General features: G+C 34.2%; 1 protein-coding gene across 1 annotated transcript; it reads left to right on the forward strand.

Moving 5' to 3' along the window:
- The first annotated feature begins 3,716 nt into the window (after positions 1-3,716).
- LOC145660794 (ionotropic receptor coreceptor Ir76b-like) lies at positions 3,717-5,624 on the forward strand. Its single transcript, XM_081726203.1, has one exon. The coding sequence runs from the start codon at positions 3,717-3,719 to the stop codon at positions 5,622-5,624; it is 1,908 nt and encodes a 635-aa protein (XP_081582329.1).
- Positions 5,625-18,396: the final 12,772 nt, after the last annotated feature.

Consider the following 18,396-nt stretch of genomic DNA (forward strand, 5'->3'; position numbering starts at 1 on the left):
GACATTTTTTCCTATCTAATTTTAATTTTCAGTATCTTCTCTAATAACATTACCTAGATACAGTACCGAAAACTATTTATCTGTTATACTATTTCCCTTCGGACTTTATAGTTGCCGCACTTTCCTTTGTGACAGTTTTCATAGATTTATTGTTCCTTTCTTTTCGTATTTTTCAAAATTTTTCCGAAAATTCTCTAACATTAACATTGTATTAATTCCCGACAAAAACGAGTGAAATAGTTTACTAAACATTTTTTTAAATTCCAACATATTTTCCTGTGTGTGTTCTCTGCATGTATAACTTCCTTAAAACAGTCATTTAATCACTAGAAAAAAGATTGAAGCGGTAGCTTAGTCTATTATTGGATGTTTACAGTGGGGTGAGGTCAGCGTTAGCTTGTCACCCTCGTTTCAGTGTTAAGCCCCACCCTTTTTTGCTTCTTATTTTGACAACAGTGGTCAATGAATCATCTCAAGTCAGGTGCATGTAGATGCAAACCAGTGAACAGTGATTGTTATTAGGTGAAGCTAAGTCAGAGGTCACGCGATAGCATTTCGGAAGCACAAATCAGAAGTGGTGTATAGCAAAATATATTCGTGTACGTTCAGGCTTGTTTTGTAAACGAAACTGTTAGTGATTCGTATTTCGTAATCTATACGTCCGGCAAGTTGAAAAGTCCTTTGTAATGACTATGAGTTGATTTTGAGAATGTACATGTAACAAGCTGTAGAAAATGAGTTCAACAAGTGGTGCTGCAAAACGGAAGAGGAGAAATGAAAGAGAAGAACATTTGAAAAAAAAAAAACACTTTAATTCATTCATATTTTCGTCGTTCTGCTGAGAGTGAACAACAGAAATCAGTCTTACTGTTTCTCAAGTACAGGTGAGCAAAAGTAACAATAATTATAAACTAGGTGGTGGAGCAAACACAAAGCTTTATCATCCATAATAGATTTACATTATGATAATGTTGAATCTTCTAAATTAGTTACATTTCTGTCAGTATTGTTAGATATGTCAACAGGCAATTTCGATTGCAAAACAAAATTTACAGTGCGTTCCCTTCTAGGACAGTGGTGCAAATTCGAAAATTTGTTTCTAGCTGTAGTCATGCTAGACATGTTTTCAGTTACTTATTCTGTGTTCATCTTTCTCCAAAGCAAGTCTTTAGACTATGCAAAGGCCTGGCAGTCGGTAGATGCATTATTAGACAAAATTAGAAGAAGAAGTGACAAAAATTTTAAAAGATTGCATGACAAATGCAAGTCCCTGGTTAAAGACATCAAAGCTTATTTTAGGAGTGGAGAAATTGATATAGAAGGTGATTTTCCAGAAAAAAAGAATTCCCAAGGTGAAGAAAATGCCTTGTGAACAAGTTTCTGACGAGGCTAGAAATTTGTCACATGACCAGAAATACAAAGCACTATACTTTAACATTCTCCATTATGCGAGTAAAAGTATAGAAGAACGGTTTGTACCCAACAAGACTCTACTGCTTAATTGTTTCTGGTTAGACTCAAAAAGGTACGAGGATATAGTTGCAATGCAGGTAGAAGATTTTCCAGATGATTGCTTGCAAAGTGTTTCTCAATTAGCAAACATGAATAGAAGTGAGTTGTTGTTAGAACTGAAACAGTTTGCAAGCCAGTATCGTAATTTGAGTGCAGATTTTAGTGACAAGTCTGAAGAACCAGAAGAGAAAGAAGTGTATAAATTTGTGGGAATTAACATGTAATGATGGTGATGGTGATTCAGATGAAAGTGTGACATCTGAAGAAGAATCTGAAGATTAAAAGAAAAGGTCTGAAACTCAATGTGGTACTAAAAGGAAATGTTTCAGATGTCTCTCATGTGCATTTCCCATTCTTTATGAACTATCGTCACAGTCTGGATTATTTAGTAATTTATATACTGTCTTTAAATATATAATGACCATTCCATTCACTCAGGTGACTTGTGAACGAGTTTTTTCGAAATTGAAAATTGTAAAAAAACAGACTCAGATATTCTTTAAGCGAGAACTTACTATCTCCTTTAATGTTGATGAATGTTGAGAGAGACTTGTTTATAAATTTGGACAAAAATAAAATCATTTATGAAATTGTGCTGACAAGCGAATTTTTAAAAGAAAATTAATGTATTGATATGTTCCTGATACTTTGTAATTCCTGTGTGTGTCTGAGTCATTTTCAATTTTACAATTATGTGCTTTATGATATTGTAATCATTTATTAGTAGTAATCAATAATTTGCCTGTTTGTATTAATATAAATGTAGAATAAGCTTCACTTTGTTAGTGCATATCAATATTTTCGTCTTTTTACAGTTATATGTGGTCATATAAATGTTGTAATACACGTTAAGTATTTGTCATTAGTTCTCATAGAATAAAAAAAATGTTTATAACTGTACGGGTTTCGCATAATTTTGCCATATCAACACATTTCCCTTTATTTCACTCATAGCCTCATTACATCATATAGTACAATGCTGAACTGACGCCGAAACCTATATCATGATTTACCGGTATATCTACGTTATATTGTTTAAGTATATTTTACCTTGTCATTTATCATAACATAGATAGATTTAAAATACTTCAGAAACGTTTTTTTTTCATAAACAAACCTTTAATCATTGTTGTAAGTACCGAAGATACGCTGTGAAAAGTTTCTCGATCAGGGGGCCCACAACCAACTTTAGCCGAGGGCCCGTGATTGCTCTAGACCGGCACTGTCCACACACACACACACACACACACACAACAGTAACAACTTTAACTTCTGAGATGGATGACTTGGAAATTTTATTGTGAGTGATTTGACACCGTTATTTATATCTTCTTTCAAAAAGGTGACAGTCACGCATCATTGCGGGGAGGATGAATCACTCACCCTTTTGTTATTATTTCACATGACCTTGGAAGATATTCTAAACCGACAACAATCAACCATTTTAAGTTCTTGAGTCTAATTTATATTAGAAACTTGAAATTCCATTTATGAGGAAAGTTGTTGGACGTTAAAAATTATCAATTTGGTCGTTCCTTTAGATATGCATTTATATGCAGTAACGACATAAACATGCACTAACCTCCGAAATATGCAAATATATGCACTATAAAGCTTAGTTATTTTATCCCAAAACATCTGAAACGAATTTCTGTTTTAAGAGCATATCAATATCACATCAGGAAAAAAACATGCAAATATGCAAAAATCCGAAGCCTAGTCATGACATTTATACCAGTTGTCAATGAGGGACTACGCCATCTACCGGTAAAATATTACAACAGATGGCACTAGTGGTACTATTTGTTTTCAAAACTTCGGTTTCTTTTGGAATGGAGGGTATATATATATATATATATATATATATATATATATATATATATATATATATATATATATGTGTGTGTGTGTGTGTGTGTGTGTGTGTGTATGTATATATTATTCATTTTCATAGCAGATGTGGCTGCACAAGCATTATGCTGCTAAATAAACATTTTCGACATTATTGTTATTGATTCTGAAAACAATAACATGGTAGTAACGATTGAAGGAAGAAGTATTTGTATTTTCCTTTAAGTTATTAATGATTCTTTACATTTCCGGTCTTCACTAAAAGACAAATATACAAATTATGAAAAAATAAAAAAAAACACACTAATTATTAAAATGTCTTTCTAGTCTTTTTCAGATATCTGAATATTAAAATGAAGAACTGTATTCTGATTAATGTGGTGATTTTAGCAATCTCAAACATTGCTCTAATGGAAGGAAATATTAATGATATTCTTCCTCAGAAAGTGCCAAATTGTGAATTGTTTGATTGTGTATCATATATTATACGCAGGGAAGAGAATTACACAAGAACTTTAGCAGTTTATGTACAGAATACAACTGCACTCAATATGATCATAGCGAACTATAGTAGTGCTATATCAGTTATTAATTCTATTTTACCACATGTACTAAATGTATCAAGGTTGAAGATATCTGAATTAACCGAAGACTCAACAGTTTTCTTGCTCTTCTTGTACAGAAGCGATGAATTTTTGGAAGTAATTGATAAACTAAAGTTGTTCTATTTTAGTTCTAGAAGTAAGTTCATACTTGTTATTGGTAAAGATAATAAATCAGCAAACGGGGCTACTTACATTTTAGATAGTGCGTTTCGAAAAGACATATTCAACATAATTGTTATTACAGTAGACGATATGACTTCATTGGAAACCATCAACATATATACATATTTTCCATTCTCAGAAACTCACTGTAAATCCATCGGCAGAGTAATACTTATAGATCAATGGCACAAAGGTCACATGTTGAACAGATCAGAGTTATTTCCGAATAAGATAAGAAACTTACATTCATGTATATTGAAAGGCGGAACAACCAGTTTACCTCCTTCAGTTGTACTGGAAAACGATACGAATGGCAATATTATTGCTAGAGGCCCAACTCCAAATATACTTTTTGCAATTGCAAAGAAAATGAACTTTACTTGGGAACTGGTGAATAGAATTAATATAAAAGACCATGTCATGCTTCATCCTAACGGAACCTGGACTGGCGATATCGTAGATATTTTCTCAGGTGTGATGGAGGGCAGTTTTGTAGGTGTGACCGCAAGTTTAGCACATGATAAATATTTTCACCCCATAATGAGTGGAGATTTCTACCACGTGGTATGGGTAGTACCTCAACCTTCTATATACCCAAAAAGGATGAGCATATTTTTTCCTTTCGAGCTTCCATGTTGGATTGTACTTATGTCGGTTTACTGTGTTGTCATTATTTACACCAAAGTAGTGAAAACCTGTGTTAAAAAGGAAAATAATTTAATATTTTCTTCTACTTCCTTGTACAACTTGGCAATACTCTTAGGTATTTCTGTACCACAGCCACCTCGTATACCTCTATTGAAACTAATATTTCTAATGTGGGTGCTTGGTTCTTTCATTCTAAATTACTGCTACCACGCATCTCTTTTTGGATTTGTGACCAAACCAAAACATCACCCGCCGATTAATACAATGAATGATCTTCTACAGTCAGGTATTCCGTTTGGTGGTTTTGCAGAACATCGAAGATTTTTCAGTGATCCTTCTGATCACCTTATGAAAAGAATTCTAAAAAAATGGAAGAATTTCAGTTCTTGGGATGTTTTAACGAAAAAGATAGCATATCTTTCCGGAGACGAAAAGTGGGGAATTGTTTGCATATCTAGTACTGTTGATTATTTGATATACACAAACTCCTTGTTTGATTCTAATGGTAAACCTTTGATTCATAAAGTCAAAGAGAATATTGCATCTCTGCCTACTGTTTACGGTTTACGAAAAAGTTCTCCTTATGTGACTCCTTTCAATGAAGCTATTCAAGAATGTGTAGAAAATGGGTTACGTGAGAAATGGTTAACGGACTTGTTTTATGATATTCGTATAAGGAAACGAAATCTTATGCTCCGTAACAAAGAAGATAGTGCGATAGTGATTTCTCTTATGGATTTAATGGGTCATTTCGGTTTGCTTATCTCAGGATTATGTGTCAGTATTTTGGCATTCATATTTGAACTAACACTTACAAGTATTTGTCAGTTAAAGAAACACAAATAAGTGTGTGCTATTAGGTGATTAAAGGCTTGCAATAACTGAAACTAAAGTATAGGTGTTAATATTAAAATATATATTAAGTTAGTTATTAGAGAAATTATTTAGAAAGTTCATCAACATATCGTATAATGAAGTTGTATATCAATGATTATAGTGTATAAAAAGGCTGCACTCACAAAGCATCTTAACACCTATTAAGATGCAACCTTCAAGTAAAACAAGAAACGTATTTATTAACAGCTGCATGTGAAGGTTATAAAGTGTATTTAATTTACATAAGTTATCACAGAATCAGCAACTATACCTAAACTTTTCTAGTAATCATGTCAAGAAATGGCTTATAAATGCATGAAAAATTTATTTCTGAGGAATGTATTCATTTAATAATTTATTATGCTAGGATAATGGTGATGCATCCCATTTTTTCGGGTCAAATTCTTAAACATTATAAGGCATGTTTCTAAGTGAAACTGTGACTGAGTGTTTAGGTTCAAAATAGGTAGTGAGATTACGTTTTGTACTTTTTTAATTCTTGGGTGAATTATTCCAGTACAATAGTAAATAAGACCAAAATGTTGATATCTTCCACATGCAAATTCTAAAGTCAGAATACCACTAAATGTCAAGAGTATTGCAGAAAATTTTCTGTTAGAAGTATATGGTATGGAATTTAATTTCCTACCGTAAAGGAAGATACATTTATTTTTATATGTTTTTTCACACTTAGCTGATTAAGGAGAGGAATATAATTATTCTGCAACGTTATACCCAAGCATGGTAAACGATAGGTCTTTCTGCGCTCATCAAAGTTATATGTGTCGGTGTAAAAAGTTGATGCGTATTTCTCATGATAAAAAACAGTTCATATGTAAACATATAATATGTTATTATGCGAGAAGCATGTCGCTTATTGATATAAAAGTGACATTGAGTAAACCTACCGTTAAGACACTAGCAACACAAAAATATGGTTAATGAAATACGAACGAAAATTATAAATAATTCTTAAATTCTAATTATTATTTAATTAAGCATTGTTAAAGTGAAAACGTGTATGTGTTGGATAAGAGCTTATCGAGCTGAAAATTTAACGTGTTTGAAGGAAAATTCTTATATGCAGTTTTTGAAAAAGTTAATAAAACTAAGTTTTGTTGCGCTTAGAAGTATGTTGTTTCTAATTCTAATTCACAATATTTCTATTTGCTGTAATTAATTGGTAATGGTTTATGTAGTAAACTAGGTTGTCAAGTAGCAAGTCACTGTTTGACCTTACATAACAATGATACATAAAGTTGTTACGCACAAACTACATCTAATACTTAATTATAGATTTCAATTATCATCAGGTATGAATAGTTTGTACATACTTATACGTTATCAATACAGGATAACATTATATATATGGGTTATTCTCCAGAAATGGCGAATATGGAGATCTGGCTTTGTGAGTGAAAATATATGAGCAATTAATTGCACATTACGTATATATAGCATGTTGACAAAGTAAGTGTATTTTGGTACTTTGCGGTCATCAGAGATCAAAACTCATTTTTTACTTTATTACTATTTTTTTTTTTTAATTTCGTACATTCCACTGACTTAACTATGCTTGACACGGAATCGAAAAAAATTCTCATTCAACACGCGCTAGTGGCATGGAGTTGGTTCTCAACATCGATGAAGTTTGTATACGTATTCGTTTTCAGAAAACTTCGGAAAACTTTAGAAAAATGAATTATATGAGGAATAGTGACTAATAATCAGTTATGAAGGTGGATAGCTAATCTGTAAAAGAGAAATATGAATCTCATTTAACTGTAATTTTTATGCTGATCTGTTGCTTTCATAGAATAGCGCACAAAATTTATATTTTTTATTGAACTAAATAAATTGAATGTCTTTACAGTTTCCTATACGAAAGTAGCTAATAGTGTGTAAGTAAAATACTTATATATTTTGACTTTTTCTTTGAACTCGTAGTGAAAAATGCTTGTAGTAATATAACTGATTTCGAAATTATGTTATATTGTAAAATAATTCTTACTTCAGTGTTTGAATAGTTTCTTTCAACGATGATGGCTGACAGAAACAAACAGTATTTGTTTAATATCGTATCTCTCGTTTTCTCTTCGTTTACTATTGACAGATAATTATTTTGTTTTTGTAAAATTGGGAAATACGCAAGAAATATCTCCAATAACATTATTAAATAATATTACTTTTATTTTATCTTTCGGAAAGAAGGAAAGGATGAGATTTAATTTCAATAATTTGTTCTTAAATTGCTTTAAATTGGATTAGAAAAAAAGTACCTGTCTTGAAACATTACTGCCATATATTAAAGGTTCTAGGTTCTATAATATTTCATAATAACCATGATCTATAGACTTTAAAATTAAAAGCGAGGACTTAATGTGAGCGCTACGGAGTCTAAAAGCTTCTTCCAAAATATAAATTTTAAACGAAAATAAATTGGAAATTTATGTAATAAGAAAAAGGAAAACATAATGAAACGGTGAAATAAGCTTTAATAAATAGAGCCTATAAATAAAGTAATTGTCAATTGCTAGAAGGGCACTATCTTGTTTATTAGACCTGTCTAAACTCTGGTATTAACCTTCCAGTCTTTTCTAGTTTCTAATCGATTACTTCCAGTAAAAAAAAAATACTAATTCTAAAGCTGAATTCAAAATGTTGCTTTTCAGTTTTATGAGATTTCTCTGTTCAATCCTGATCGACCTGTATTACCTCTCGACTACCACATAAGGTCCACTTACCGAATTTATGCAGGAGCAATCGTTCTTTCAGAAAGAAAAAAAAATGTTCCGTGGGACACTCTTAATATTTTGGAGGGAGGGAAGCACTGTTGGTACTACTCTATTTATTATTATATTATAGACGTATTATTTTGATGTCCTTGGGGGCACTCACAGAGCTCCGGGGGGGCAGTGCCTCCCCAAAAACATGTCTGGAAGAAACACTGTGGAGAAGAACAGTGATACAGTTCTTTGAGTATTTCAATGTAATTTTCGTTCTATGCACCATACATACGTAAATCAATGTTTAGTCACAAATATTGGGATTCCACAGGTCATACTTATTGCATTTTTTTTAATCAAGAAGAGTTGAAAAATGTTTCATACGATAATTTCATTACACACCAGACATTTTTTTTTTTTTTTTTTTTGGAATGGAGTCTCAATGTTGCAAGGGACACTTGGTTACTTTGCTTGATTATTCATGTTATACATTTTAATATTAAATTTATATATTGTAGATACATATTAAAAGATTATAAGATTTTATTAGGTGATTGGGATAATTATAATTTAAAAGTCAAACTTAAGCTCAGAATATTACAACGATGTTGAATTGTGACATGTATGGCACGTGTTATTGTTTGTTATTGTCTGTCTGTTTGTATATGCAGTTGCACATGGTTATGCTTATGTTTTGATACTCGTGAAATCCTGGCGAGACGCTAACTCGCAGGATTATGTAAATAGAAATTAAGAAAATAAATGTCAGCTTGAAATGTGTAATGAAACCATTTGTTAACATTGACACAATTCGGATATGGCATAGTATTCAGATTTGCAGAGATTGATAGTCTGGGAATTAGGTCACAATGTAATACGGTCTGAAACGAAGGTTTGGCCAATAGCTGAGGTAAACAAAGTCGAATCACGAAATGACGAATTCCATCGTCTGTGGAAGGAAACAAAAACCCAGATCTGTATGGTATCAAGATGAGACGCAGATCAGATGCCGATCAGACGGAGATCAGAAGTAGATCGGAAGTAGATCGGAAGTAGATCTTAATCTTGAGTTCCAAGTACTACGAACAACCATCTATTAATGGCTGGCCATTAGTCGGCTAACTGTGGAAGCCGAATAGCCGATACAAACATCGTCCTGAGAGAGAGAGAGAGAGCCCAGCAGTGGATATTCGTCGTTCCAGCCTGAAGCCTGAATATCAAGGTGTGTGTACCTCAGTTATGTGTGTTACTTGCGATCGAAGCTCCAGACATTTGACATACTGTGATCTGAACGATTAAGTCATATCCACTAAGTTCCACACACTTACACTATTACATTCACTGTTCAAATACATGAAGTTTAAATGAATTAAAATGTTTCTGTGATATACTAGATAATCTTCTCGCTAGAAATTCTACTTGCTCAATCCTACTCATTTCAGACAATGGGTAACAGCAACTTCTTTACGTCAACACGCAATAATCCCCAAATTTAATAGGCACGACGTGAGAAGGTTGTTAATATATATATAATTGTGTATATTAATTAGTAAGTCAGGTCTGACACGTATTTATCTAACGCATTTATCTAGTACTATTTATTTAAAAAGTATAGCGTAATATATAATCTTACTATGTTTATACTATGTAAATGTATGTAAATATCAATTAGTGCATTATCCCAATCCTTTATATATGCCAAATTTTCTTTTAAGATTAAGATTCAGTTAGTTAGATCGAGTATTACTCTCGCTCCCACTTGATTAAAGATCTGGTAGAGAGGCTAGTTTTTTTTGAAGATTTCTCTTTCTTGCTTGCTTTTCCAGTAATTTTCCACTGCCGTAGAAGTTTTTAGAACCGTTGAATACTTAATTTTTTTCTTCATTTTTTCTGTCCCCGGCAAAACATATAAAAATGCGGATCTTTTATATGGTTATTGCTGCACTGTTAAAAATGGTTTCTTAAATTCGAGAAAATATTCCTCGTATTTGAGAACATCCGTTTCTTATCTGTGCACCGAGTAATACATTCTTAAAAGTGAGATTTCGATTTTCTCAAATCATTTTGAGAAATAATGACTCAAATGCGAGGAATTATGTCTCATTTCTAAGGGTGCAAATGCTTTCTCAAATTTGAGAAAAAGTGTATTTTTTCTTAAAATTGAGAAAGTAACATTTGAGGAAATGAGACGTATAGCCCCAATTTTGAGAAACACATTTCTCAAAAAGATTTGAGAAATATCTCCCTCAAAAGCGAGAAACGGTGCACAGAAACAGGGTTCTCAAATACGAGAAGACGGAAAAGAATATAAACAAAATATAAACCTGCAAAAATATTCAAACTATTAGTACACCCAGAATTTATATTAAATAAACACCTACAGTTATAGATATTTTTTTAAAACATAACATTTTAATCTTCACTTCAATTCATGAAAATTCCACGAATACCACGATGACTTGTATTTTAGGTGCGTTACTTATTCCTACTGCATCAGACAGTTGAACATTTTTCTTTTCATCACTGTCCACTTTCTCAAGACTTTTCTTTTTCATCGACGTGGTTTACTCAAGATTGTTCCGTTTGATCCAACATTATACCAACTTCTTGATAATTCAGATTCAATAATTATCCGTCTACTTCAGAATAACAGCACAATTTCAGCTGGAGTGTAACGTCCCACGCTAATGCTACGAGGCTCAGGGAGACGTTATGATGATCATGAGCGAAAATGCAGTAATGAAGAAAGTGAGGGAATCCCGAGCAAACATACATAATATGTTTACTCACACTGCCCACTTGACGGAGGTGGAATCAAACTAGGGACCCCATGCATCGGAGTTTAGTTCTACCACTGAGTTATCGCAGTCCAATATGCCTACTTCTCTACCATAAAAAAGTTACCTACATGAGAAACACCGTGTTCGTGGGTTTTTCCAGGATTTTTCAGTTTCCTCCTACAAGTAACGCACGCAGGAATTTATTTCGGAGATGCTCCAAGTTCAATACGAGGACAAATTGTATTAAAACATGTAAAATTGTACCTAAAATTAGATAAAATTTACATAAAAGTAGCGATTTCGGGGAAGGTCCGGAGCTCCAGGAATCACCCCCTACCTTCCACCTTCTTCATTACTGCAGGGGAATGCGACAGTTTGTGCCCCTCATAAATGTGCTGAAACTCCACTGCTAGGATTCAATTCAGATTGGAAACAAGGTCACAAACCCATGCAAAAACTGCCAAGAAACGTACGTCCACATTTTCATTACACCATTATTATCCATCTCTATCACTGTCTCTTTTAGCCTTGGAGCAAAATTCTGGGACGTTGGGTTAAAAAAAATAAATGAAATCTTTGAGTTTTACTTCCCACAGTTGTGTTGGATAGGCTAAAGGAGACGATTATGATGAGAATGAAAAAAATAGTGGAATGAAGAAAGTGGGAAGAAATGGGAGAACCCCGAGAAAACCTATGCATACTGTGTTTATCCACCAGCAAGCCCACTTGCCGCAAGCTGGAAATCCTGGGATCAAACCAAGGGCCTCATCGCACCAGAGGTTAGCGCTCTACCACTGAGCTACCGCAGCCTCTACGTTAAATCAAGAGCAAATGCGTACAGTACTATGTCATAAATAACCAGCAAACGCGTGTCATTAAAACGATTACTTTTAGTGAAAGAACGGAGGCGCCAAGCTATGCTAGGTGATCAGTACAAAGTACCTTTGTATTACAATTCCATAATAATAAATCACACTTTTGTAATGCTGTTTCTAACTACACAGATGACTTATGTATTCTTTGTTTCCGTACATAAGCTATTTTGCACATTATAACGAATGACGAAGGGTGTAAAACATTGACATGCCTCCCCGTTCTATTGTAATATAGAAAACAACGTGTCCTACGGGGCTCTAACCCGCCTTCACTTGTTATTGCTGCACTCGTTATTATGTAAATTGAGTACTGAGCTTTGATACATAAAGAGCCAACCTGACTGCTATAGCCTATATAACCTGTATGAAGGGGGGGGGGTCAGCGTTCTACACTACAGTACTTTTACTATACTACAGTATACTACAGTAACTTTTAGTGTATGGTAGTGTTTACAATTCACCCAAACTTACGTTCGAAAGTTGATATGTACGCTGCTCCTCGCCACTGTCACATGACGTGTATTCATACGCCACCTCAGCTGCATCACCTACTGCGTACTCATATCCATTCGCACTCTGCTACAGCTGAAATCCTTTATCTCCTTTTCTGAATAGTAATTAAGCCCTAATAATATTACTCCCTAGTAAAACATAGTAATATTATTTCGGTAAGATTGTTATCGTTGTTTTTTAAATCATCTATGATATTGAAAATCACGCACTATTCCATTCTCATTTTTAAGAAGTGAGAAAATCTTATAAATGGGAACCTAAAAATTTGCCTTGAGCTCATAAATGAAAACACATTTGGAAATAATGAGACATTTTTCCTCAAATATGAGTAAAAATTACTTATTTTGTTTTGAACATGCATTTTTCTCATTTCTGAGCAAGGAAATTTTTAAGAGTGTGTTTCAGCTAGGGAGGCCTGTAGAGTACAGGTCTAAGCTGGTGGCTGTTCAGTCCAAAGGGAATCAGCAAGTAAGCTTTTTCCTGGGAGTTTTTCCTTTAGATTAGCTACTGGATGACCAGTGGATATGTTAGTTCGTGGCTTCCTGTCCCGCTAGGGAAAGTGGTCTCTGGCCGTAACTTAGGTGAATTCCAGAGTTAGGAATAGGAATTAAAGAATAAAGTAGGAGTTTTGAGCTCTACGTCAGAGTACTGACTTAAATGGGCTCTAGTTAATCGTTAGAAGGAGTGAAAAGTAATTTACTCTTGGGGTGACCCTAGGGAGAGAGTGAACCCAGGGCACTTAGGTTTTAAAACTCTCCAGGTGCTGGAGGTTTTTCCCCCCATAAAAATTGAATCCAAGTTGCGATTTGGGTTCGTTCCCCGTATAGTCAGACAATAGTGAGGCTTGGCCGGTGTTTTTGTTTTCACACTGCGACTTTCGTGTTTGAAAGTATCAGAGTGTGTGTTTACCTTTTAACCTAGAGTCTTGAATGGAAGACGTAATAATATAGCTGGGCCATGAGTGACGGCTGCTACTCCTAATTCCCTACGTTTACCAATCCTAAGATTTTAGTTAGTTTCCTTTTCTGGATTTCTCAGAGTGTTGAGTCCAAACCAGGTGTAGGCCATACTGTTACTGTAGTGAAGTTAAACAGTCTTTGAAAGCAAGGAATATGAAACTAGAGTAGAGAGAGTACTAGTTTCCATATTACCGCAGTTCCCAAAGAAATATTGGAGAAATCTTTTTGTTGTTTATGATTTGTGATATTTAAATTAGAGTCTGTGCTCCTTGAACTCTCCTGATGAGTTTTTTGGGAAGCCGAGTAAAATATTAAAGACTTTCTTTCAAGGGCAAAGTAACGTTCTTTAAATCTCAAAATTCTCTTCACTCACCTTACCTTAATTAAAGAAATATTAAGTTTAATAAATCTAGTTATCCACCTAAATCCCTTGAGTTGTTATTTTTAACTCAATCGTATTTTGAACCTGTTTCCTAGACAACAGCGAGCGGACGAATTATTTCTTAAGGAATTTATTTCTTATGTTGTAAGGTAAAATTGGCAGACTCGTTAGAGTGGTGGATAAAGAATCTCGATTAGGTTTATGGTTTTCATGTAGATATAAAGCGATCAGATCTGAATCGATCCGAGGAGTAAAAGAAGAGATAGAAGTACAAAAAATAATCAATCAAATTTATTATAAAAAAGATAAACCTTACAATGTATAGCACTGAATTCTTCAGTTATATAATCGTGAACTAGTTTAAAAAATAAGCTATTTAATGAAAATGTGGTTTATGCAATGCTTTTGTGTAAGTTTCTTAGCATCTATTCTGCAATTAACAGTAAATTCTCATAGAAGAATAAACGGGAAGCATTATACGGAGTGAAGATATTTACAATTCAACTATTTACAAAAGAATCGCCTCGTTTTATTTAACAAATAATCTCGTTTCATTCAAATGAGTGATACAATCTACCTTCAATATTCTTGCTGTGTTTAGCAATATTTATATTTATGGCTGTATTTGCCAGAATTTTGTTTGTCAGTTTAATCTGGTGGAAAGAGCTTAGGTTTCTTCTTGTGTCGCGTGTAATTGTCAGGGCCGGACTTACATAATTCTAATCACTAGACCAAAACACACTTCTGTGAACATAGCCTCAAAAATATTATTTATAATCAGGGTTGGCCCTAGGCAATTTACCACTTTGTGCAATGACATCATTTGCATTCTCCTTTCTCCAGAAAGAATAAATCATAAAAGACAATATTTTAAGTATGCCATTCTATCATGAACAACGAAGGGGAGAGAAATAGCACTAGCACTCAGAAAGGCCTAAGCACTGCGAATACAATCTCGTTTGTCTGTCTTTTTTCTTTAAATAATCTATTATATCATTGAAAGATAAAGCAAACACACCTACAAAGGAAAAGATAATTCTTTTTATAGAATGCAATATCGAGCTTCAATCTCAATATATCAGTTTGCAATTCCAGTGCAACTAGCATCTATAGAAAAAATTGTTTCCACCTTCAATGATAAGGAAATTGTTTGAGACAAAGCAAGAGTAGGTTTCATGTCAACACTGTGATAACTAACTAAACGGAATAGGTGTTCGCTACTGTTCGAGAATTAAGTTCTTGTATTTGGCCAATCAAGCAATTCATGCTGGGATTTGATTGACTATTTGCTTTAGCACTGTCCACGTGATCTTAAACTAATGCGACCTAAACACGATTTATCTATGTAGTATTCAAATAGAAGGTCAGCTGAATAAATTTAGTTATCATAATCATAAAGTCTGTTTCCAACAAGAAATATTTATTTTAAATAATATAGTTATGAGCAATTTTGTTGCCCCTCAAAACTTAAGGCCCCTTGCAAATACACGTGTTGCACATATGATAGAGATGGCCCTGTTTATAATTCTTATCTAATATTTTGCTGGAGAAAAAGCCACTCTTCTTCCCTTTGCTTATATGGCGGCCATTTAAAGTTTGTTTGTTTTTTTCTGTTGGAGAGCGACCGAGTTCCCACCAGGTGCAATGGAAAGGCAACATTGCGAAGTTTGCCGTCAACTTCATAGTTCAAATTCATTGCTTTCAGAAATGGGTACTTCTCCTTCAAATTAGAAGAAAACGTGCACTTCAGTTTAGGCATTCTTGTTGATACAAAATTGGAACACTCCATTTGTAATGTACTGTACAGTATAACCTCGTTTGTCCGGACTAACTGGGACCAAAGACAACCCGCAAAATTGAAAAATGGATAAAACTCCTATACGCAGAAATTGTCACAACCGCCACACAAATGGACAAAACTCCCACAGCCAAAACTCCCATACTCAAGAAATGTCAAAACGCCCACACAATCGGTCATAATTCCCACACAAACGGATAAATCTCCCAAATGCACGAACGGTCAAAACTCCCTTGACTTCTTTTTAATATGTTCGGCGTGTGAAACTTACAAGACGTCCAACGAGGATCATTTCAAAGTGAGGGAGATTTGTCCGATGGTGTGGGGGTTTTGTCCTTTTGTGTTGTGGTTGTGACAATTTCTGTGTTGTGGTTGTGACAATTTTAAGTTTCTTACCGTGTTACTGTTCTGTACATTTCTAATGTTGAAAAAAGTATTTGCTATCATTGTTATGACCATTATTCCTTCTTTATTGATGCAGACTATTTCGTAACTTGAAAATTTAAAATATAATTTAATCCTTTCGACAAATTACCTACATTTGTGTTTTAAAAGTAAAAGAGATTTGAATTGAATTGAATTGAAAAAGACTTTATTCAAGCGGGCGAGGTTCAGTATATTCCTGCTCTACCACCTAACCCTTGTCAAGGAAGTACATAGAGTTATACAAAAAACATACAATCAATTGAGCGGTTATATACAACAAAAATACAGGTATACAGTAAGATGATAAAAAAAAAGAAAAGAAAAAAGTGGTACTTTTAACAAAACACACACACGCACAAGTACAAGTGAAGAAAGAAAAAAAAAAGAAGCATACAAATACAAACATGAAAACAAACACATACCGATCAATAACATAGAGACAAAATAAGCTATGCTTGTGATTCACAATGCAGGGAGGAGGGTGATGAAATATTTTTACAATGCATATGTACCAAGTCAAGTCTGATTTCATTTACGTGGTTCAAGGGATAGAATACAAATAATGGATACCTGAACTTAAATTTTGTTGACTGAGTAAATAAAATTTTAACATTTTCTTGAAAGAATTAAATGTTTTAGCTTGTTTTACTACATTTGATAGAGCATTCCATGACCTTGGTGCTAATACTGAAAATGCCGCAGTGGTTTGCTTGAGTCTATGGTGTGGAATATCAAACGTATTTCTTTTGCGTGTTAAGTTAGTGTGAATAGTTGACCTAGCAGTTTCTTGTATAAATACGCGGGGCGTGTTGTTTTAAGAATTTTATAAATGAGAGAGCAATAATGCAATTGTCGTCTTTTGGAAATTGTCAGCATGCTATTGCTGTTCAGAATAGGCAAAATATGATCGAATGTTCGAATGTTCTAACAGAAGCGGATACATGAATGTTGTACCTTTTGGATCAGGATGGCATTGCTTTTAGTTAGAAGCGGGCCATACACATCACAATAATCAAACGAAGACAGTATCAGCGTTTGTGTCAGGAGTAGCTTGGTATCTTTGGACAGACAGTCTCGCATTTTGTACAAGTTTCTTAGTATTCCTAGGGCTTTTGAACACTGAGTAGAGACGTGATTGTTCATAAAAAGTTTATCGTCAATTTCTACTCCAAGACTTTTAACACTAGGAATGCAATGGATATACCCGATTGCAATGAAATGAGCTGAGCGAGCTTAAACTACGTAATCAGGAAGCGTTTTTCAGTGATTATTCCTCGATGGTACATCGGATTTTTGATTTCGACCTATGTTGTCACTCAGCACAATATACTCTATCAGCGTGCTAAGTTTGGTTGAGATCGGCCAAACGGTCTAGGAGGAAGCGTTTTTCGGTGATTATTCCTCGATGGTACATCGGATTTTTGATTTCAACCTATGTTGTCACTCAGCATGACATACTCTATCAGCGTGCTAAGTTTGGTTGAGATCGGCCAAACGGTCTAGGAGGAGTTCGCGGACAACCAAACGGCTAACCCGAGTATAAGAGCTTCGCTTCGCTCAGCTCAACAAGATGAATAGCTAACGTTTGAGTCCATTATCTGTAATTATAATTTGTCAGGAGCAATTTTATTAAGTTGATTAGCGGAACCTAGAACAGTATAAGTACATTTTAAGGGGTTAATAACAAGACCGTTATCAATACACCAGATACTGATAGCCTTAAGATCTTGGTTAAGGAGTCGAACAACTTGTGATAAGTCCTGAGGCAAGGCTTTTATAAACAATTTTGTGTCGTCTGCGTAACAATACATCTTTGAATGCTGTACAACAGATACCAGATCTGCAGTGTATAAGGTGAACAAAACTGGCCGTAAAATTGAGCCTTGTGGAACACCTCTATCAAGTACAGCAGCTTCAGAAATTTTATAATGAGAGGAACTACTTAAAGTAGTTTGCTGTTTTCTCTTATGTAGATAGAATTCAAACCATTTCATGGTATTTACTGAAAAGTTATAGTATTTCATTTTTGCTAAGAGAACACCTTGCTGTACAAGGTCAAATGCCTTTGAGAGGTCTAATAAGACTAGTATGACCACACATTTGTCATTTAGTGCATGAAGCACATTGTCTTTAATACCTAACAAAGCAGTAGAAGTGCTGTGAAATTTACGAAACCCAGAATGTTCGAATGGAAGTATGCCAGATCTATCAATATATGAAATCATTTGCTGAAGCACTAACTTTTCAATTACCTTTGAAAGAACTGGGAATATACTTATTGGC

The sequence above is a fragment of the Thermobia domestica genome, chromosome 9 (genome assembly GCF_964235325.1).
Source record: "Thermobia domestica chromosome 9, izTheDome1.hap1.1, whole genome shotgun sequence".
Taxonomy (NCBI): domain Eukaryota; kingdom Metazoa; phylum Arthropoda; class Insecta; order Zygentoma; family Lepismatidae; genus Thermobia; species Thermobia domestica.